General features: G+C 38.1%; 2 protein-coding genes across 2 annotated transcripts in view; one reads left to right on the top strand and one right to left on the bottom strand.

Annotated features, from left to right (window-relative positions):
• Positions 1-23913, top strand: part of ppp4cb (protein phosphatase 4, catalytic subunit b) — a 276860-nt gene that overhangs the window by 67481 nt on the left and 185466 nt on the right. The window lies entirely within an intron of this gene.
• cabp5a (calcium binding protein 5a) lies at positions 7840-16403 on the bottom strand. Its single transcript, XM_079851559.1, has 7 exons — positions 16217-16403; positions 15990-16073; positions 14396-14426; positions 9583-9726; positions 9222-9331; positions 8696-8843; positions 7840-8582 (listed from the first exon to the last, which is right to left on the bottom strand). Exons 2-7 carry the CDS (start codon positions 16023-16025, stop codon positions 8554-8556), a joined length of 498 nt encoding a protein of 165 aa, XP_079707685.1. The 5' UTR covers positions 16026-16073; positions 16217-16403; the 3' UTR covers positions 7840-8553.

Raw genomic sequence — 23913 nt, 5'->3', positions numbered from 1 at the left:
AGCATCTTATCCACCTTATTTTTAAGAGAATGCAATAAATAAAGAAAAAAGAAAGAAAAAAGAAAAACCTCAGAGATAAACTTATACCCAGCAAACACATTTACGTTGTGGCACGTTGCATTTCTGCTATGGCAACGTCGCTGTCTACGTGCTCGCAACATTGTAACAACGTAGAATAGACGCGACAGGGCTGTAGCAACGTTGTTGCGCGACATTCAGCAACTGAGAGACGACGTTCTTCTGACAATATTTTTATATGCTGCTATCATAGCATTTTGTTAGATAATTATATACTTTTTATCATTTATTGTTTATCTATATTGTTATTTAATAGGGCTATCAACACCTGCAAGGACACTTTGAAGAGTAAAAATGACAGAAGGTTTCGTTAATTCAACTTTATTAAAACTGCATATGGACTGGTAATCAAATTGCACTTCCAAAAGTAATACATTTGTGAAAAAAGAAAAAAAAGAAATAAACGAATATACAAATTTATTTTAAGTATAATAAATAAAACATAAAAAGCAAAAGCAGATCAGAACATTTAATGAACCAAAACGGGTCTGTATGGCAGACAGTAGCCGAAAGCCGGACGATATGGAGCAAAGAAACGAATGAGACTAAATAGCGGAAAAATCAAATGAAAAACTAAACAGTGCGAGCGAGGCTACATTAATCACATTAGAAATTAAAGTTGTAGGTTGTGTTTGATAGCTGAGGTAGGCTAAATTAAACGCAATACTCACTATCCTTGCTCGATGAAGATCGAGACAACACAATGAGCCCAACAGGTGGTTGGAATTTAAAAGGCTGATTTTCCCGCTTCAGGGCAGTGACGAGTACATTATGTAGTCCAGGGGTTGTCCAGACACCCTCGGCACAACCTGAACGGTAGTTCAATGTCAACATTGTGACAACGCTGTAACAACCTTCACCACACAACGTAGTTACAGCAACCTTTTGGCCATGTTGTTAAAACGTTGTTAGAAGGTTGGGTACGTTGCGCCAACGTTCTGTGTTTGCTGGGTTGAAGGATGCAATTATAGAAATGTATAATATATTTTATAATATTATTGTGATTTCAGTTTTTATATATATATATATATATATATATATATATATATATATATATATATATATATATATTTAATTTGATTATTTAATATATTTTTTTCTTAAACATGTAGCATAGTGTTGTGGCAAATTCAAAGTATTTTTGGTTCGGGTCTCAAAGGAAGCTCTCAGAGTCGAAGTTCCAGGTCTCAGAAGAATAAACTTTATTGAACAAACAATAAAGTGAGATGCCAGCTGGCCATCTGAAGTTACCATTGTCAGATCATGTCTTATACCTTTTTCTTATCGTTAGGTACCCAGTGGGCATCCTCAGATCTATCTCTTCTATTTTGCCCCTCCTTGTGTTATCGCCACCATTAAAAACATCTCTCCCTGGGCCTTCTTTCCATTGGTGGGAAATCTCAAACATCTTGTATAACAACCACCTCCATCCCTCCTTAAGGTTTTCAGGTACTTTTCCATCTGCACAAACCCTCTGACCTGTATTTCTGTCTGGTACATCAGCATATAAGCTTAATACATGAGACAGAGAAAATTCCCCAATAATAGAAACTGCAATTAATTAAACAATTAAATTAAATTAAATTAAATTAACCATAAAATGTTTTTACAACTCACCCCGTTTTAAAATACTCCCTGGTTCACATATTATGCTGTTAAAGTGATTCTTTTCTCATATATAAGCGCTACATAATTACTGGTAATTCATGTCTCTGGGGATTTGTGACTTTAAAAAAACATGGTGTTATGAAAAAGCTGATTAGAATGAGAGGTCATCATCCCAATCAACCAATAATGCTGAAGTCTGACCTGCTGTGCAGAAGCCGCAGTATCATGAATAAGAGAGAGAGAGAGAGATTTATGCGGATAACACACCCTGTCATGGATGTTTAAGGGATAAAACTGAAATGTTGGGCCAGAGGCCATAATCATTACATCACTCTTACAGCTCTCTTTTTCATATGAAAGATCCAGCATCTGTCCTTCAGCTGGTTCATTCTCCGGTCTTACTCTTCTTTCACTGGAGGCTTTCTTGTAGATGTTTTATTATATTCTCTATTCTCTACAACCACGTGTTTTTCTTAAATATTTCTTTGTTCCAAAAGGGTGAAGGCATCACAAATTTAGTCTTATTTTGTGCTTTGCAAGTCTGGTCCCAGACCCTGAAACCAATACGTGTTATATAAGTTTTTAATCTAGCACTTTTGGGGCATGAATCTTGGCCATGGCACTGGACAGCGTGACTTGAGCCGGACGGCAGTTGTGCGGGACAGATGTGCTCTATAATATGATGTGCGAGGGAAAGGGGTGTTAGTTTATTTTGGGTAATTTGTGGCCTAAGCCCTTCATTCCCAGCTGTCAAGCAAATACAACAGCGACTATTGTCATGCGACTGCAACAGAGGATTCTGGACATCTGTGCTTGGTCAGATTGAGATATTCTGGGCAATAACCACCTACAAAAAATATATATTTCAAATGATTGCATGTTTTTTTTTTTACTTTCTATTCACTAAAGAACCCTGATTTATTTTTATTTTTTTATCACAGTTTCCACAAAAATATTAAGCAGCACAACTGAAAATGCAGCACAAAATCTAAATGAAATAATGACTGCAGCTTTGTATCACAGGAACATATTACATTCTAAAATGTATTAAAATAAAAACAGCTATTTTAAATTTGTAATATTCACAATATTATTGTTTTACTGTGTTTTTCATCAAATAAATGCAGCCTCAGTGAGCAGAGGAGACTTTTAAAACAATCTTAATTATTCCAGAGTCTGTCTACTTGAGATCTTCTTTCTCTTTCACAAAACAGACAGTAACAACCATAGATATGTATATGTAGATTCCACACGCATGTCAGCGCCCACCATCTTGAAACGGTCAAGTTGTCATCACTCACAGTAAGAATCAATGATGCCACAACATTGCACAGCTTCTGGTTGTGAAACCACCAATATTTAAATTCCCGAAGAAATGTGAAAACCTTTCACACGCAGGGGAGAATGTGTTGGTTTGTGTTTCCCCCGGTTTCACAGACAAGGCTTAAGCCTATAGTCCCAGACTAAAATGCATGTTTGAGCTGTTTTAACTGAAAGCGTCTTGCACTGACAAATCTTAAAATATGTCAGTGCCGTTGTTTTGTCTCAAGATGCAAGTAATGGTTTTTTTCCAAGCAATATTTATAAAAACTATACCCTAATTGAACTAAGGTCTAATTCTTGCTTAAAGGGATATTTCACCGCTGGAATTTCACCGCTCGGTGATGGAATTCATCACCGAGATGAATGTGTATTTAAATTGGGTCATTTATATAGTAGAAATGTGAAATTATTTTAGAAGTTGGTGCTTTCTAGACTGAGAAAAGCCAGAAAATGTATTTTTGGCTCATGTGGATGAAAGACAACAACTCCCAGAATGCACTTGCTTCGCTGCCCTACGAGGCCACGCCCAAGCCACGCCTACCGGTTACAGAGGGCAGTATCAGGAGAAATGATACAGCTAGGCTACTAGTCGACTGGAAACTGAAAAGACGGTGTTTTATGGTGAGATCCCCCTATGGGCGAGTTGAACACATGCGGGACGAGCTCCTCCTACTGGCTGGAGTCTCTCGCCTCTGGACACAAAAGCCTCTGATGAGATAAATGACCGTTTTTGCGTCATCTGAGTTTTTTTCCAGACACACAATACAGAAATCTCTAGTCTCAGGGGGACATGAGGGAGGGAAGCACGGTCACTCGAAAATACTACCGGGTTTCTACCGATACAAAGCTTAATGCTAATCGGTGAAGTATCCTTTTAATCTAAACCCTGTCTGTGAAACAGCCAATATTTTATTTTAGTCTATTGCAGAAATATAATGTTGCAGACACTCAGTCAACTTGCTCTCTAATGTTCACGGATTGGCTTTGACCGTTTCAATATTAGCGGCCCATTGAAACGCCCGCTAATGAAGAATCTATGTATGTATATTTCTATGGTAACAACAGCAGGAAAGTGACTTTGAAAACACAACAACTTGAGATGACCACAAATACTGAAATAATGTTTTTTTATTAATGATGTATTTTAAGCATCTATATTTGATTTCATAGATTTTTGGTTTTCTTTCCAGGATTTTCTTCACCCTTAAATCTGCAATCTCAAGCTGTTCAGATGCAGTTTAGCTGCTCATGCAACAGTGTCAAAGTTTTATCATATCTGTTGTGTGTAATTACATTGATCCCTTTCTTTATTTCCTTCTCCCTTGTTCTCTCTCTCTCAGGCTGATCCAGGATGTTTTGGGATTTTAAAGCATTTGCTAATCCCACAGCATCCTCTCTTCTGTTGTCTGATTTTCATGAGCTCTGTGTCAGCCCAGCTAGCAAAAAGTCATCTATTAGACGTTGAATAGACGTAAATCTTCAGCGTCGACTTTTCAGCGTTGAAAACAGGTCGATCTTCAAAGTCAACTCTTTAAATTTATTTGAGATAATAATGAACAAGGTTTGGTAGTTATTTTTGCATGAATAACAGACGTATCTTGTAGATGATCAGTTGAAAACACGTAGTCAAACAGTCCGGCCGAAACTACTTAGTTGAAATCACGTCGTAAACCGACTTATTTTCAACCATATTTCAACGTTGAAAGACGGTAATTGTTTACTGGGAGGGTTATGTTCTGTTTGTTTTGTGTTAGTTTTGGTTTTACCTGCCTGCCCGTCTGTCTGTGTGCTTTGAGTTCGTTGCCTTGGTTACTGATTTAGTTACACACCTGTTCTATGTTTCGTTAATCAGAGGGATGTGTGTTTATAGCCTTGGTTTTGATTCAGGGCGATTTTTGATTTTAAAAATGGAAACGTTTTTCCCTTGTGTTTTTTGTGTACAGAAGAAATCATTGTCAACACAATCCCGTTCACATTGATACGTGAAAACGACAAAAAACGGTGTGTTCTGCTGCCAAGCCAATAGTTGGCGACGTCACTTCGTAAAGAAACACTACACACCAACAGACTGAACACATGTTACACATGCGCATGGCGTCACCGTTTTCACAAATTCGTGTTTTTGTAGTTAACACGGATACGATCGTTTTCAAAAACTTGCACTTTGAAACCCTTTTTCAAAAGTTTGCATTTACACGACTGTAAGGCCGATTATGAATGTAATTTGATACTTACGACTGGTCATGCCTAAACGAGCCGAGTCGGTGTTCACGGTCGGTGTTTCAAATCTGCTCCAGTCATCGGAAACATTCTGTAAGTGTGTTCAGTTCAGGCTTAGAATGTTTCAGCTAGTTGTTAAGTGTGTACCCGGCTTTAGTCTTTTGTCGGTTCTCATCAGTTTATTATTGGTTTTTCTGTTCCAGTGTTTTTGAAGGATGTTTCTGAGTTCATAAATACTGCTGCGATTAAATCCAACTCTTTTATTTTGAATGTTTGCAACCAAGTGTGACACTTTGGGTTCATTCTGGGTTTTGTGCAATTTATTTAAACTTCCCTGGAGGTCTCTGTTGAAGTATTTCCTGTCACCTTGTTTTTGTTTGATGTATTATGCTGATAGGAATTAGTTATAATGATTAGTGACTCAGTCAGGCAGATTAATCTAAATGATATTTAGCCATTTTGAGATTATCCTGGCAGATATACAGTATGTGCCCACTTGGCAGATTAACAGTAGTGTTCTCCGATTAGTTCCAAAATCGATCAATAATATCTTATAGAGTTATGGACCACTATTTATTTATTTATTTATTTTTTTTCTTTTTTCTATGCCAGTCTATTTATCTTCAAAAATAAAATGCATAAATCAGTATTGGTCATAAATGTTACAAGCTTACTGGGTAACACTTACAACAAGGTTTCATTTGTTAACATTAGTTAATGTATTAACTAACATTAAGCAAAACATTTGTTACTGTACTTATTAATCTTTGTTAATGTTACAGTTACAGTAAAAAATACAGTTGTTCACTGTTTGTTCATGTTAGTTCGCAGTGCATTACCTAACGTTAACAAATACAACATTTGATTTTAATAATGTATTAGTAAATGTTGAAATTAACATTAACTAACATTAATAACAGTACACACACACACACACACACACACACACACACACACACACACACACACACACACACACACACACACAAATCAATAAATAAATCAATATCTGCCAACTGTTACAAGTTTACTGTTCTAGGTGTGTTATATATACAATTAGTATTATTTGACTCTTAATAATATCTTATATTGGAGTGTTGGAGCACCTTTTATTTTATTTTGAATGTTCTAGACGGGTCTATTTATTAATAAAAGATAACTAAATAGAATTACACTTTATTTTAAAGGGTTAGTTCACCCAAAAATGAAAATTCTGTCAGTAATTAGTAATTACTCTCCCTCATGTTGTTTCAACCCCGTAAGGCTGTCGTTCATCTTCGGTACACAAATGAAGATATTTCTGATGAAATCTGAGAGCTGTCTCACTCCTCCATAGGCTTCTATGTAATTTCATTTTGACGGCCCAGAAAGTTAGTAAAGACATTGTTAAAATAGTCCAAGTGACAGTGGCTCAACCTTAAGTTTATCAAGCGATGAGAATACTTTTTGTGCGCAAAAAACAAACAAAAATAACGACTTTATTCAACTATTGATTTTCTTCTGTGTGTTCCTCTGAGTGAGTTCACGAGACGCCATGACGCATGCGCGAGAACTGAGAAGATGACGCAGACGGGTCTCGATGTAGTGTTTAAAATGGTTCTAAAGTGTGCATTACCTGGATGTCCGAATCGTGAGAAACCAACGAGAAAACGTAAAACTGCCTTACCAATGCCGCAAAATGAATGGCTTACCTTTCACACTTTCCCATCAAATGATCGTGAGCGTCATCTTCTCAGTTCTCGCGCATTTGTCGTGTTGCTCTTGTGAACTCACTCAGAGGAACACACAGAAGAAAATCAATAGTTGAATAAAGTCGTTATTTTTGGGGGGGTTTTGCGCACAAAAAGTATTCTCGTCACTTGAAAAACTGTAGTCACTTGGACTATTTTTACGATGTCTTTACTAACTTTCTGGGCCGGCAGAATGAAATTACATAGCAGCCTATGAAGGAGTGAGCCAGCTCTCAGATTTAATCAAAAATATCTTAATTTGTGTTCTGAAGATGAACGAAAGTCTTACGGGGTTGGAACAACATGAGGGAGAGTAATTACTGACAGAATTTCCATTTTTGGGCGAACTAACCCTTTAAGGTGTCCTTGCATAATATCAAGCGTAGTATCAGTTCTGGCAGGTCACGTTAGTCGAGCTCGCATCAGCTGACTCTCAGATGATCCACGTCTGCCTATAGGAATACGGCGCGCATCACAGCATTCACGTATAAGCTCCTTCAGTATTATCAACAGCTATCGCGTTCTCAGGAGATAATTACCCTCCTCCCTCCCCAGCTCCACCTCTCGTCAGTCAGGATTTGGCCATTTGATTCCCCTTTGAATCAGACTAAATTCCCAAAATATGTTGTACATTAAAATATTGACATTAATGATATCTGCAATACATTCATGTTGGTTCTGTTTGCCCTAAGGGGGGTTATCGCTCATAAACAGTCCAAAATCTTTCAGCTCCTCACATCACATCATCCTTCCATTATCCCCTCTAATCTTCCAAAGAAAGTTTCTCTTAAAAGTGATTTCTAATCTTCACCATCTGCTCTCGGCAGCAGCCCAGTGCATAGATTACATGGCTTGTTTCAGTTTTTTTTTTTTTTTTTTTCTGAGAAAGGACAGATTAATGGAGATATCTGGCTACAGGAAGCCTACAGGATCTTGCATCATTCATAAAAATGATGTCGTCAACGACAGCGGACCGTGCTGAAGTCCACTTAATCTGAAGGTCTCTTAGGAGATTAGGAGACAGAACTCATGCTGTGATGCATTTAGACAGAGGCTGCATCTGAAACCGCATGCTCTCTTAAAAAGGTTCTTATTTTGAATAAGTAATTACTTTGCGACTGCTAAAAAAAGTATGTTTTATATAGTATGTTTGTGTGTAGAATGAATGTAATGGATGTACTACTCGCCATGTTGTATTAGTGGGGAGGCGGCATGCGGCCGGTTTCTTTCTTCTTTTTGGATTTTTGAGTGCTCAAGAAAGCTCACATTGGCATACACAAAAAAAGAAACATCACTCCATGTCATTTATTTCATCATTTTGTATTTTATTGAGGAAATATCATTTAAAAATAATGTAAAGATGATATTATTGCATATATAATTTCAGATAAATATTGTGAATATAGTTCTAAGATCAATAACTTAGTATTGCATTGAAAGCTTGAGATTTTTGCATAGTTTGTGGGGGGGGGGGGGGGTCTTTCTGTACATTTCTGTTATATTTACTACGTCCACGCATATGCTGTCTTGTGTGCAATCATTTTGCATTATGTATGTTTTATGTATCTGCAGCATCCAGAAGAAGATGATTTTCTCAGCAGCTTGACAACATCTTCACAAATTCTGCAAAAACAAGCAGAGAAGCATTTCACACGTAAATGTGTAGGAAGTGTGAGGAGTCTATAAAGGCTTGATTTGTCTAGCATGTCGTGCATTGAAAATGTGTCATTTCTCACCTTCAAAATCTACTGTACCGTCGCCATTATTGTCGGCCTCTCGGACGACAGCGTCAATCTCTCTGTGGTTCATGTGTTCTCCCAGTAATTTACTCATAGCACTTCTCAGTTCCTCAGTAGTGATCGAGCCATCGCCATCCATGTCAAACTGTAGACGGGGAAAAGGAACAGAATGTATGTGAAAATACAGATGTTGTTTAGCACAGTGGTTCTCAGTGATATTTGCATTTACGCTGGCCTTGACCTCTAAAGAACACACATGTACTCTATACTTGAGTCACAACCCACCAACTGAGAACCACTGATCTGCTTTTCATCCAGAGCAAATTTAGTTCATTAACTAAGGACTTCATCCTCCTCCCAGCCGCTAAGATGAGAGATAACATAATGGTAACAGGTCAAATGGAGTTTGCTGAAGCCAGGTGAGAGTTTCGACGCCTTCTGTTTGGTTGAATCCACAAAATACCTTAATTGCTCGTCATTGTGCTTCAACAGACACATGTTTCTCTTTAGTTTGTCTTCTCACCTCTTTGAAAGCATCTCGCAGTTCCTTCACACCAATCATGCCTGCTGTTTCTGCCAAAAGCTTTGGGGTCATTAACTCCACAAAGTCTTCAAAGTCTACCCTCCCTCCCACTGAGACAAAGAGAAAGTGAAAACAGATTACACATAGATAAACATGTTTCCCTTTACTTTATGCAGGTGTATTAATGTTTTGCTAATATCGTATATAAAACCATCATGCCAATACTTTGAATTTAAGCCAGACAGCAACATAGTGTCGTCCCAGTGAAATCCACATGTACCAGATGTGGCCCGGACCTGGGCCGACACTATACTGCTGTCTGGGATGCCTGATAGAGAAAGACACTCTTTATGATACTTACAATTCATGTTGATGTTCTGGCCCAACTCGATCAACTCCATCTCGGTTGGCATATAACCCATCGTCCTCATCAGGTTTCCCAGGTCCTTACAGCTAATAAGACCATCTTTATCTTTATCAAATTCATTGAATGCCTCTCTCAGCTCTGAGAACAAAGAAAGAGTCATCAAGTTCACTCTTAAAAATAAAGGTCCTTTAATTGGCATTGATGGTTCCATAAAGAACCTTTGAAATCCATGGAACCTTTCCATTCCACAAAAGGTTCTTTATAGTGGAAAAAGGTTCTTTAGATTATTAAAATGTTCTTCACTCTATGTGGCGTCACACAACACTTTTCATTCCCTTGACTTCCATTCATGCGCATATGAATGCTGAATACTGGAAACGCAAGCTCGTGTGAAGAAGCCCCGCACATGACATGCGGACAAAAATATATATATTGCGGCCACAAATTAAGAATTTGTTCCCTGTATTAAGAATTTGTTCTCTGTTTTAGTAAATTGTGGCCACGATTTAAGAATTCGTTCAGGGTAGGTAATTAGGTAAGAAAGTTCGGACAGGCTAGCAATAGCAAGCTAGCTTTGAAAGCGTAAGATCCCACCCTCCCTTCAGAGCGTCTCCAAAGCCATGCCTCCTCTAAACACATGATAGCGTACAGCAGAGACAGCGTTAAATGTCTCAAAGCACATAACATTACAATAATAATGACCGTAAACTATTTAAAGAGCCCTGCCTTGATCCACCCGACTGCTGCAGGTTAATTTCGGCGTTGATAGTGTTGACTTAGAAACGCATAAATCCGAGTCTGAGGACATGAACCGCTCCGAGTATAGAGAGCCTAAGTCCCGCCCCTCCGCTTCCGGCTCATGGGACCTTATTTCGGAAAAAATATGTATGGAAGTCAATGGCGAGAGATAACTTATCTTTTTATTCCGTCTGAACTGTGCCCTGAACTACACATATGATGTTTGTCAATTTAAAAGGTAATTATGAAAGGCAAGAAAGTCGCAGTTTGTCATAAAACAGAAGAGTAACGTTTAGTTTTATGTGAAAATCGCTCAATGAACTACATCTCTCGTCTCGCACTATGTACGTCACAAGATCCGTTGCTCGTTTGTGTGTATTCTGGCTCAAAACACTCAGGCATGACGGCGTAACGTTACGATTATAATGTAAGACTATAGAAAAAATGACAGACGTTAGCTTCAGTAAAGTTAGCTTCATTCATTGAGAGAAAAGGTATGACGTCGCACGTGCGCCTTCTGGGTTTGTAGTCTTTGTAATTACGTATTTTCACAGTCTTAATACCTCAGCAGTTTTACATCAAGCTGCGACTTTCTTGACTTTAAAATGTATCTTTTAAATTGACAAACATCATATGTGTAAATCAGGGCACAATTCAAACGAGATCAAAATATTTGTTGTCTCTCGCCATTGACTCCCATACAATATTTTTCCGAAATAAGGTCCCATGGTGGTCGACCGGAAGGGGAGGGACTTAGGCTCTCTATAACATCACGGGTTTCCATCTCTTAAAGGTCCCCTATTATGCAAAATTCACTTTGCATGCTGTTTGGACATAAATGTGTGTTGGCAGTGTGTGTACACAACCACCCAATAGTGATAAAAATCCACTCACTCCTTTTTTATTAATCCCCATAAATCATCAGCACTGTCTCCCAACAACCTGTTTTCAGAATGCTGTTCTAGTGACGTCACTAAGCACAGGCCCCGCCCACGAGCGTTGACAGACACTGCCGTTTCAACATAGACCCGCCCTGATCGCGTTCACAGCGACTGCACTGACGAGAATGTCTCCCAAGCGTTGTGTTGTGTGGCTGGATGTATTAATCCACATAGCTCTCTCTATTTACTCCCGAAATCTGAGGCAGCCGCTGAAGACGAGGTGGAATTATTTTGTTTTTAAAGAAAATGCTCCCTCAACTCGACCGAAATTCGTTTATGTACTTGCGCACTTCTTATAACTTACTGTGTTTATTCAGCTCTTACGGTGATTTTCTGAAGTAAAACTGACGCTTCATCTTTTGTGTGATGTACAATAAACTTTATTAAACTCATCAGTATGTTTGATCATCATTCGGACCTGGTCCGAAACAGCAGACTTGTAGGCTATTAATAATGGATACATACAAGCAGATGACAAATACGTTATAACCGTAATTAAACTACTAAACTATACCTGTTCCATCTCTATACAGCACTCTGACTCTGTAGGCATTATTGTCCGACTCGAAATGAACACCGTTACTGAGAGTTTCTGATATTATCATCATTCCGTGAGATGAAATTGTCCTGGCTCTGAGCGTGAGCTCATGAAGCTCCGCCCCCTGTGTCGTGCAGCAGCAGCTCATTTGCATTTAAAGGGCACACACTAAAACAGAGCGTTTTTCTAAACCCCCCAAAAATGACAATTTAAACATACTGTAAAAAATGATCTGTTGGGTATTTTGAGCTGAAACTTCACATACACACTCTGGGGACATCACATCAGAGACTTATTTTACATCTTGTGAAAAGGGGCATAATAGGGGACCTTTAAAGGGACACTATGCAAGTCTGAGTGTTTTTTCTCTACGAGCTCCCCCTAGTGTCTGGTAGTATAATGCTTTCAAACACTCTGTCGTAAAAACGAACTGTTGTCCCTCCCCCCTTGCCACGAGCAACCTAGCTGAACAGAGGAACCGCTATTTCAAAACCAGTTATGTCTACCGAGGCAAGTAAAGCAATACTTTCTTTCCAACTGATGGCGATTTTTTTATTTATTGTGTTGTCATGCATACTAGTATTTTTACCGGGAACGAACGATATGAACGAGGCGAACTACTGCTTTCGTGTTTGTTTGTTTGTTTGTTTTTGGGAGAATGGGCATGAGCATAAAAAAATATATATATATCGGAGGCTAATATTTGTCTAAAGTTATATTAGCAAGGTCTATAAGTTCATCTGGTAGAATGATGGTTTACCTTTGCTTGTCTAAGAAAACATCAGAACGTTTTTTCTAGCTCGATCATGATATGTGCAACATTTTGCGCGTCTGATATTGCCTACTATCAGACGCGTTGACTTAGTGACATAAAATAAAAGTGTAAGTTACACAAATAAAACCGACAGAGGAACGGCCACACAACTACAGAAATCAAACGTGTTTGCTATGACAATGCCTAACATCAAAGTTATAGTATCTAGCGTACTAGTAAGCCCCTAACAGACAGCGATCATAATAAAAACCTTTACAGACAATAGCAAACATCCTGAGGTCACAATTACTTGAAATGTAAATATTAAACACAGTTTATTCCAAAGATACTTAACTTACAAGTGCAACAGCAGGATCAGCATCCGTTTTGCAGGCTTCTGTTTCTCTCAGTTCTCACCATTCTGAAAAAGCCGGTCCGATATATTTACTCGAGTCTGACTTCTTGCTCGGTCAGTCTCCCGTTTCCTCTTTCGTTGGTCCTCCGACAAAGATTTTCTAACTTTCTGCTTCTTTTTTACAGGCTCAGCCTCAGCCATAACTCAATCTATCGTTGCCCTTTGCTTATAGCTAGCCCGCCGGTGTTTGAATGGGGGCGTGTACGTGTGCAGTGCCGTCAAGCAATTCGTTACATCGCGAGACCTGATATCACGCGATACTTCCTGACACCGACCCGCGTCCCAAAGTTGCAAGTGAGTTTTTTCCGCTCTCGGGCACCAGGGGGGTGCGAAACCACCACCATTCAACCCGAAATAAGTAATATAACCATTCCACTGACTCCGAAGCTGTTCAGTTAAGGTTAAAAAGTTACCTAGTGTCCCTTTAATTACGGTAGTTATAGGGTGAACGCAGCAGAAGCTTGTTGTTTTGGAACAGGAGGAACTGTAAAAGGCGGCTGTTGTTTCGTTTGCGGCGCTCAGTGACTGACGTCTGTCTAACTCTGCCGCTGATGACGTGTGATGTCTGCGCGAGCAGGTGCGCCTAGGTATGGAAATAAATATACGTTGACAGGCAGGTATGACATCGTACGAACCAAATGCAATGATTGGACGAACATGTTTTGGTCCTGAGACTTTCACAGAAGATATATGATTAATATAAGTACATTAAGACCACTTTACTCAACTGCTATGTGAAGAAACTTTCAACAAGCATAACAAAAAATGTTTCTGGAAAAAAACATTTATATTTATATACAGGTTATATCGCCTATACCCTGCCTTTAAATCATTCCCTTGTTTTAGTAAATCGTAGGCACGTTTTGATTTAACTAAATCAAGGGAACAAATTATTAGAATGTTGCCATGATTTAGTAAAATGAGGGAATTAGTTAAGTCATGGGAATGAATTATTACAATGTGCATGGTCACGATTATTTTAAGTCCGCATGTCATGTGCAGGGCTCGGCTCGGTAAACTCTGATGTGGAAATTTCTTGTGCTCAAAGTCTAGTGTAAACGCAGCATAAGGAAGACATAGTCCTTTTCAAAACTGTTCACTTAAAGGTTCTTTACGGGCCCAAAAATGTTACATGGCACCACTGCAAGATCCTCCTTTTGGAACCTTATCAGTGAATAAACAGCACATTTCATATTCCAGTAATAAAAGCTATTAATTAGAATGAATAAATAAGTAAATAATAAAAAAATCTGCAATGTTTCTAAATATTTCTTCTCATAAAAAATGTGTCCGTAAAATAATGTGTCTTAATAAAATGACATACTATATAATAATTTGTAATATCTATAATTTGTTTGCATACTTCAGTTTAAGCTTTGACAGTAGAATATCCACATATCACAACTGACAGGTGTGTTTACCTTCAATTTCATCATCTGCCAATTCTCTGTCCTGCAAAACCAAAATGACAGGTAGTTAATCCTCTCAAACGTCGTCTGGACGTCCTGGTCTCTATTTAGATTTTATTTTCCCCCAGATTAATCTAAAAGGCTTATTTTAAATCCCAGTTTGATAATGATAAAAGTGCTTTTTAAAGTAGTCACAGAACATTGTAATATATCTCATTAAGAAGATACACTCAATGGCACGTTCTTCCCATTTAATATGAATTTGAGGGTTTATCGGCTGAATGTGACTAAGGGTTTAGTGTGATGACAGATTAATACCCCAGCTGATTTAGTGGGGCTGAATATGATGATGTGTCTGCTGAATCAGGCCAAACTCAGACAATAATTTAATACAACACAAATCCATTCATGAAAATGTTCTGATTGCACAGCATTTCCGTTTTTCTCATATTTGGATATTTGTTTCATACTAAAACTATTATAAAAAACTAAGAAACATAATAAAAACGAATATATTTTTTTAAAGATAACACTTAACAATAAGGTTCCATTTGTAACAACATTAGTTTACATGAACTACAATTCTAAAGCATCTATTAATCTTTCCCAATACATTATTAAAATCAAAAGTTGTATCTGTTAATATTATTTATTGGACCTGAGTGAACCTGAACTAACAAAGAACAGTTACATTTGAATTAACGTACGTTAACAAAGATAAATAAATACTGTTACAAATATATACTGTAGCTCATTGTAAGTTAACTAATGGGACTTTATTGTAAAGTGTTACCAAATTAAATAAAAGTAATTTAAAAGAAATATATACTAACATAATAAAATGGGATAAAGTAATTCAACACAAATTTATTAATAAAAATTTTCTAATTGCATTCTATACAGCAGTTATGTTTTTTCCCCTCATATTTAGACTTTTGTTTCATAGTAAAAAAGGTAACGCTTTACAATAAGGTTCCATTGGTAAAGTTAGTTTATGCATTAACTAACAATACAATACATTTGTTACATGATTTATTAATCTTTGTTAATGATACTTAATAAAAAATAGTTCATGTTAGGTCAGGTGACAGGTATGTTAAATAATATTAACAGATACATATTTTGATTTTAATTATATTAATACATGCCGAAATTAACATTAACTAATAAATACTTAGGAAGTAGTTTTCATTGTTCTACATGTAATCTAATGTATGTACAGTAGTTGGTTGACAAATGAAACTTTATTATAAAGTGTTAGCCATAAAATTAATAGAAATACGTAAAAAAAAACATAATAATAAAACATCATAAAAATTATATAATCTTTAAGTTATATGTGAGATTCAATTCGACTTTTAAGTCAGTTTAATATAATTCAAGTTGTACAAACAAGTTGATATACTTCAAATTTTAGGCATGCAGCAACTGAACTTAAGTTTGGTGGACATTTTTGACAATGTAATAAACAAATAATTTTCTATAAACAAAATTATAGTCTGGATTGTGTTCCATAAGATGGGATGATGATGAAATAATAAATACTATAAGAAAACAAATCTGACATCTTCTAATGATTGTAACTGTAAATGTTCAGCATACTTACAATTTTGGCTCCCCGTAAGAAGATGCATGCAGTCATAACTGTGTGTATTAGGATGAGCTGTCTGTGATCGGTGTGTGTCCAAAACTGCGGATGCAACCAAGGCATAAGTACATACAGTATACCATGTGTATCAGCTTATTCATAAGGTCATTATAATAAAATGCATTAAAGTTAAAGTAAACACTGTTTTGAACAGTGAATGACAATATGAATATGAATCTGCTTACCCTGTACTGCAGTCAGTCTGGAGTGAGATTCTTGTCTGTGTGTGTGTTAGCTGACTGTGGTGAGTTGATCTTCCTCCCTCTGATTGACTGGCTCGGCTCATGAGGGCTTTTGTATGGTGTCAGAAAGTGACCGGGGGAGGGGTCATCCTGACATACTCAACAATCACACTCAGACACCAAATAAAGTGAACGAACTGCTCTACTTACCTTGATATTTCTGAAAAAATAAAAATCCTGTTCAATTAAATAAATAAGGAACACTGTAAAATAAATCTGTCGTTTTTACAGAAAGAATGATTGCCAGAATAGCTCAGTAAAATATGAATATGTAAACGTAATTATAGGACAACCTGTACATTTTACAGGTTAAAACCACTAATGACAAAACAGAAAAAACAGCACTTTTCTGATGAATTTGCAAGGCCATATTGCAATAAAAATCAGATTTTTACTTTTTACATATACTGACATCCACCATACTAACACTGGAGATAAAGAGCAAGGCACCTGATGAATCAAAGTTCATCACAAGTTTCACAAGCTGAGGTAAATAATAATATAAGGTGCACAGTGACATACACACAGATACAAAACACCATCATTGTAACACATGACACTAAAATAATGCAATAAACATTCCTTTATGTGACATAAAACCCTTATGTACACAACTGATATCAGAAAACTAAGAAGAAACATAGTAAATAAAATGAAAAAACATCAAATGTGTCACACAGGGAACTCTGGGAAAGTCAATTTACGGCTTTTCACAGTAAATTGTAAGATATTTGTTTACTTAATTTTTTTTTACATTTAACAGTATTTTAGAGTGAAATTATGCGAAATGTAAGGTTAGATCTATTTCACTACAGCCGTTTCTCCGTTTATTACAAGATTTACTATTAATTAATTAACAGGTTTTACAGTCTTGAAAATTGTAATATATATATATTTTTACAGAGCACAAAACAAGCTGGCAGTTGGGATTTGCCAGAAATTCACAGTAAAATAAATAAATAAAAATGTTGCAGGCATTATGGAATGGCATTTTGTATCTTACATATTTTTGGTGGAAGCAGAGTAGATATAATCTTGCGGAAGCGGAAGCGGGATTGAAAAATCCATCCAATGCAGATTCAAATAGATTTGTGTACGTTTTTGAAAACGATATCGTTATCATCTCCGTGTAAACTACAAAAACGTGAATTCGTGAAAATCATGTCCGTATTACGTGTTCAGTTCATAAAGGCGCGCAGTGTTTCTTTACAAAGTGACATCGCCATCTACTGGCCTGGCAGAATACAGCGTTTTTAGTCATTTTCGCGGATCCGTGTGAACAGGGATGATTTTGACAACGTTGTCGTCTTTAAAGGTGCTCTAGGTAACTTTTTAACCTTAACTGAACAGCTTCGGAGTCAGTGGAATGGTTATATTACTTATTTCGGGTTGAATGGTGGTGGTTTCGCACCCCCCTGGTGCCCGAGAGCGGAAAAAACTCACTTGCAACTTTGGGACGCGGGTCGGCGTCAGGAAGTATCGCGTGATATCAGGTCTCGCGATGTAACGAATTGCTTGACGGCACTGCACACGTAATTACACGCCCCCATTCAAGCACCGGCTAGCTAAGCAAAGGGCAACGATAGATTGAGTTATGGCTGAGGCTGAGCCTGTAAAAAAGAAGCAGAAAGCTAGGAAATCTTTGTCGGAGGACCAACGAAAGAGGAAACGGGAGACTGACCGAGCAATAAGTCAGACTCGAGTAAATATATCTAAAATATCATTTTATACCTCAGGATGTATTGCTATGTGCAACATTTTGCGCGTCTGATATTGCCTATTATCAGACGCGTTGACTTAGTGACATAAAATAAAAGTGTAAGTTACACAAATAAAACCGACAGAGGAACGGCCACACAACTACAGAAATCAAACGTGTTTGCTATGACAATGCTAACATCAAAGTTATAGTATCTAGCGTACTAGTAAGCCCCTAACAGACAGCGATCATAATAAAAACCTTTACAGACAATAGCAAACATCCTGAGGTCACAATTACTTGAAATTTAAATATTAAACACAGTTTATTCCAAAGATACTTAACTTACAAGTGCAACAGCAGGATCAGCATCCGTTTTGCAGGCTTCTGTTTCTCTCAGTTCTCACCATTCTGAAAAAGCCGGTCCGATATATTTACTCGAGTCTGACTTATTGCTCGGTCAGTCTCCCGTTTCCTCTTTCGTTGGTCCTCCGACAAAGATTTCCTAGCTTTCTGCTTCTTTTTTACAGGCTCAGCCTCAGCCATAACTCAATCTATCGTTGCCCTTTGCTTATAGCTAGCCCGCCGGTGCTTGAATAGGGGCGTGTACGTGTGCAGTGCCGTCAAGCAATTCGTTACATCGCGAGACCTGATATCACGCGATACTTCCTGACGCCGACCCGCGTCCCAAAGTTGCAAGTGAGTTTTTTCCGCTCTCGGGCACCAGGGGGGTGCGAAACCACCACCATTCAACCCGAAATAAGTAATATAACCATTCCACTGACTCCGAAGCTGTTCAGTTAAGGTTAAAAAGTTACCTAGAGCACCTTTAAAGGGATAGTTCAGGATTTTAGACATGAATCTCTATAGCTTCCTCATAAGCAGTGTGGTGCATTGACCATGACTTACCCCCGACAGCGTCCTGTGAGCCGAGCTCCGGTCCAGTTTTGGTCAAGATGAAATTAGTCCGGCAAGTTTGCTGGGGTCACGGCAATAAAGCTTTTTTCTTCTCAAATCAATATGTGTTCAAAAGAGTGATATATTTGCGTCACTAAAACGTTGTCTATGGAGAGGTCAGACCTCGTAATGGCTTGGCACTATTTTCTCCCCCGTCATATCACTGCGCGCTGCCGCTACCTACAGCCAGCTGCGAGCTGCGCAGGCGCACACCACTTTTTCAGTTGTTCGGCAGTGTTTACAGCAGTGTTTACGTGCTCAGAACAGCTACACGAACGAGCTAACATAGCTACTCACCAAGAGCGATCAGTTTGTACAAGCTTTGTAGAAAATGGTGCGGACTTGTGACTATCCGGACTGTACAAACAAAGATGTGGCGCTTTCTCCTCACACATTTCAAAGATTTCCTGTGGCAGATGTTGCTCTGAGGCGACTTTGGCTCATTGCTCTGGGCTTCAATGTGAACACCAAACTGGCGAAGATAAAGAAGCTTCGTAAAGATATCCTTTTGGCTGTGTGTCGAAGTCAATGTTGTCATCGTCGCTGCTGTAGTCAGACATGTTATCGTTCTCTTTACGAGCTGTAAACAAAGTGACACGTGCGCGGCTCGCAGCTGGCTGTAGGTAGCGGCAGCGCGCAGTGATATGACGGGGAAGAAAATAGTGCCAAGCCATTACGAGGTCTGACCTCTCCATAGACAGCGGTTTTGTGCTGCAAATATATCACTCTTTTGAACACATATTGATTTGAGAAGAAAAAAGCTTTATTGCCGTGACCCCAGCAAACTTGCCGGACTAATTTCATCTTGACCAAAACTGGACCGGAGCTCGGCTCACAGGACGCTGTCGGGGGTAAGTCATGGTCAATGCACCACACTGCTTATGGGGAAGCTATAGAGATTCATGTCTAAAATCCTGAACTATCCCTTTAAGCTAAAAACATTTTCTGGTGTAGTACGACGTTGTCGTGTAAACGTATCCTAAACTAAACGAGACATGACCATGACACCAGGACAGGATCTTGCGTAATAAAGTTTTTTCAAAGGTAAGTGGAGGACTGTCTGGTTTTGCAGCATTGAAGATGTGATGTAGAAAGAGAAGAAAACAAAAAATAAATACATCACCATCAGGTAACACGTGCACATGACACTAAAATAATGAAGTAAATATTAACGACACAAAATAAAAATCATCAGAAAAATTATTTAAATAAAATAGAATCAAATATATTGTATCACACTGAGACATCTAGTCCTTTTACAGTTTTCACCTTAAATTATGAGATCAAAAATGTAGGGCTAATAAAACACTTTTTACAATATTTTATAGTAAAATTACGTCTCATTAAATTTAATATAATCTTTCACTGTGTATGGTAACCAATGAACAGGTTGTTTAGATTTTATGCACATTATAAATTTAACATAACCCTAATCCTAAATAAACATGTATTATTATTATTTATTTACTTTTTGTAGTTAAATATTTGAGCATAATCTGTGCTTTTCAAGCACCACACAGAAATGAGGTAATGGCAAATATGTAGAATTCAACAATATAGCAATAATTTTATGAAAATCTGCTGGTATAGGCTATATTTTATTTGCATCTTCCACATTAACATTACAAGCATTATAATAAGACCTGACAGATTAATCTGAAGAGATCCTCTTCTGATTGCACATTCATATTATTTCCACTGGCTGCCAATAGACAAACAGGGATTAAATGAAACACCCCTGCTGTTGGCGTTAATTCATGTCATCATGATATGATAAATCCTTTCCATGAACTGTTCACAGAAATTTCTCAGAAAATGTCCCTTTTCAGAACCGTCCTACAGCTTTATGATGCACATCACACAATTGTCTACATACTGCAGTAACATTACAGTCATCAGAATAATGAATACACAATGTGATGCTGATCATGTGCTAATATAAATCGTATAAAAACAAGACTGAAGACGCTAGTGCACATGTGCATGTCAGAAGGCTTACAGAATTGTCATTAACCGACTTTATTGCACTCATTTGTCACGACCGTCATTGTTATTCCACAAATCTAAACTCTTTACCGCGTTGCTGTTACATAAATGTATGGTTTCATCCAAATCATACCCAAATTCCACAAATCTGTTGCATAAGGGTCTAAAGCTTCGGCCTTGGTCAACTTAATACAGATTTTATCATTATTTATGTTTTTTTTTCAGAGGAGGGGAGTGATGTCAGAAAAGCTTATGTAACGGACAGCATCAAGGAGAAACTGAGGAGCGAGAGGCTTATATTTAGGTGTAATGGTGACCCAGGATGAAGTTCAAAGTGAAGTTGAGGAGATGAGAATATAAAAGCGAGGATAAGAAGGACAAAAGGCATCACATTTCATAAACGGATAAACAGATCAGAGACAGATGGGCTGATTCATGTTAAGGTCCTGCTTTAATGGCTTCCAAAAGCATTTCTTTTTTTAGAAGTCATTTTATTAATTATAGCTAGAATATACACTCACCTAAAGGATTATTAGGAACACCTGTTCAATTTCTCATTAATGCAATTATCTAATCAACCAATCACATGGCAGTTGCTTCAATGCATTTAGGGGTGTGGTCCTGGTCAAGACAATCTCCTGAACTCCAAACTGAATGTCAGAATGGGAAAGAAAGGTGATTTAAGCAATTTTGAGCGTGGCATGGTTGTTGGTGCCAGACGGGCCAGTCTGAGTATTTCACAATCTGCTCAGTTACTGGGATTTTCACGCACAACCATTTCTAGGGTTTACAAAGAATGGTGTGAAAAGGGAAAAACATCCAGTATGCGGCAGTCCTGTGGGCAAAAATGCCTTGTTGATGCTAGAGGTCAGAGGAGAAAGGGCCGCCTGATTCAAGCTGATAGAAGAGCAACTTTGACTGAAATAACCACTCGTTACAACCGAGGTATGCAGCAAAGCATTTGTGAAGCCACAACACGCACAACCTTGAGGCGGATGGGCTACAACAGCAGAAGACCCCACCGGGTACCACTCATCTCCACTACAAATAGGAAAAAGAGGCTACAATTTGCACGAGCTCACCAAAATTGGACAGTTGAAGACTGGAAAAATGTTGCCTGGTCTGATGAGTCTCGATTTCTGTTGAGACATTCAGATGGTAGAGTCAGAATTTGGCGTAAACAGAATGAGAACATGGATCCATCATGCCTTGTTACCACTGTGCAGGCTGGTGGTGGTGGTGTAATGGTGTGGGGGATGTTTTCTTGGCACACTTTAGGCCCCTTAGTGCCAATTGGGCATTGTTTAAATGCCACGGCCTACCTGAGCATTGTTTCTGACCATGTCCATCCCTTTATGACCACCATGTACCCATCCTCTGATGGCTACTTCCAGCAGGATAATGCACCATGTCACAAAGCTCGAATCATTTCAAATTGGTTTCTTGAACATGACAATGAGTTCACTGTACTAAAATGGCCCCCACAGTCACCAGATCTCAACCCAATAGAGCATCTTTGGGATGTGGTGGAACGGGAGCTTCGTGCCCTGGATGTGAATCCCACAAATCTCCATCAACTGCAAGATGCTATCCTATCAATATGGGCCAACATTTCTAAAGAATGCTTTCAGCACCTTGTTGAATCAATGCCACGTAGAATTAAAGGAGAACTCGGCAACTCTAGCGAACTCTAGTCACTTCTTCGCTGATTTTCCCTTTTGTTGTCGCATGTTTTCCCCACGAGCTCCCCCTACAGCTGTGGGGGGGCGTATATTTCACAACACGGACGTAAAAAACTCACTTGCGGCAGCCTCCTCCCCCTCTCTACCGCTGCTCATGTGCGTTTGTTATGATCGGAGCAAGCCAACTGTATCGTGTGGAGCTATGTCTACCGAGGTGGGTAATCTGGTAATACATCATACATGCGTGTGTGTTTATGTCGAATTGCCGTAAAGCAATTCGTGTTTCGCGCTCGCGCTCGTTCTCGCTTCTCACGAGACTTCCAATTTCTGTCTTACCGGGACGGCAGTCCCCAAGTTGCAAGGTTGGTTTTCCACCTGGGAACGCTGGGGGGAGCAGAGAAAGTCATCAATATCACCAGAATAGGTTGTTTAACCATCCAAATGATTTCTAGACAGTTTTATTAAGTTAAAAAAGTTACCAAGTTCTCCTTTAAGGCAGTTCTGAAGGCGAAAGGGGGTCAAACACAGTATTAGTATGGTGTTCCTAATAATCCTTTAGGTGAGTGTAGTGTATAATAAATATAATAAAATATACTTGTAATCTTTTCCGTCATGATGTTTTCATATTTCATATCAAAGAACTGTTGCCAAACATATAACAAGCTAGAAACATAATAATCACAGCAATAATGATCCAGTCATCTTAAGTATTTGCCCATTTAATTCCAAAGTAACGGTGACTTGTTTTTGGCTGGGGAGTGTAGTGAAACCATGGTATTTTTAGTAAAACTGTGGTTATACAAATGGTAATCAATCCACCACTTTTACTATAATAAAACCATAGTTAATTTACAGTGGTATATGTGGTACAGAGATACTTTTTATGACCAGTTAAATTGCATGCATTTTACGATGGGTGTAGGCTACTGTATAATTCTCACAAAATTACTAATTTTGTTTATTCACTTTCAAAAATAATGGTACAAAAGCTGGCAATGACAATTATAACAGCCGAGTAGTAACAAATTTATTTATTGCACAAGTCATACATAACTTCATTCATTCATTCATTCATTCATTCATTACATGCATGAACGAATAAAAGAAAAAAGAAAAGGAACAGGAAGAAGAAAATCTTATAGTACCTGTCGCTTATTTGTGCACATCAAAAATAAAACAAAAAACAGCTAACGTTACTTTATAAATGAATCAACCCCAATCCTCACCCCAAACACCAAGTATTTTCAGTAATACCTATCTTTACACTTAATTATCATCATTTTAAGCGTGTTTAGTCATCATTTTTCTTGTAACAT

This window comes from Squalius cephalus, assembly GCF_949319135.1.
Source record: "Squalius cephalus genome assembly, chromosome: 19".
In the NCBI taxonomy this organism is placed as follows: Eukaryota; Metazoa; Chordata; class Actinopteri; order Cypriniformes; family Leuciscidae; genus Squalius; species Squalius cephalus.
The sequence above is the reverse complement of the archived record's forward strand: the minus strand, read 5'-3'. Positions and strand labels throughout refer to the sequence as shown.

Bases quoted from the DNA above. Each gene is read 5' to 3' on its own strand.
- cabp5a (XM_079851559.1), bottom strand. From the start codon at position 16,025: ATGACTGCATGCATCTTCTTACGGGGAGCCAAAATT. The intron at 14,427-15,989 runs GTAAGTATGCTG...TTGGTTTTGCAG, and splicing joins TCTTACGGGGAGCCAAAATT to GACAGAGAATTGGCAGATGA. The intron at 8,844-9,221 runs GTGAGAAGACAA...CCCCGTCTACAG, and splicing joins TGCGAGATGCTTTCAAAGAG to TTTGACATGGATGGCGATGG.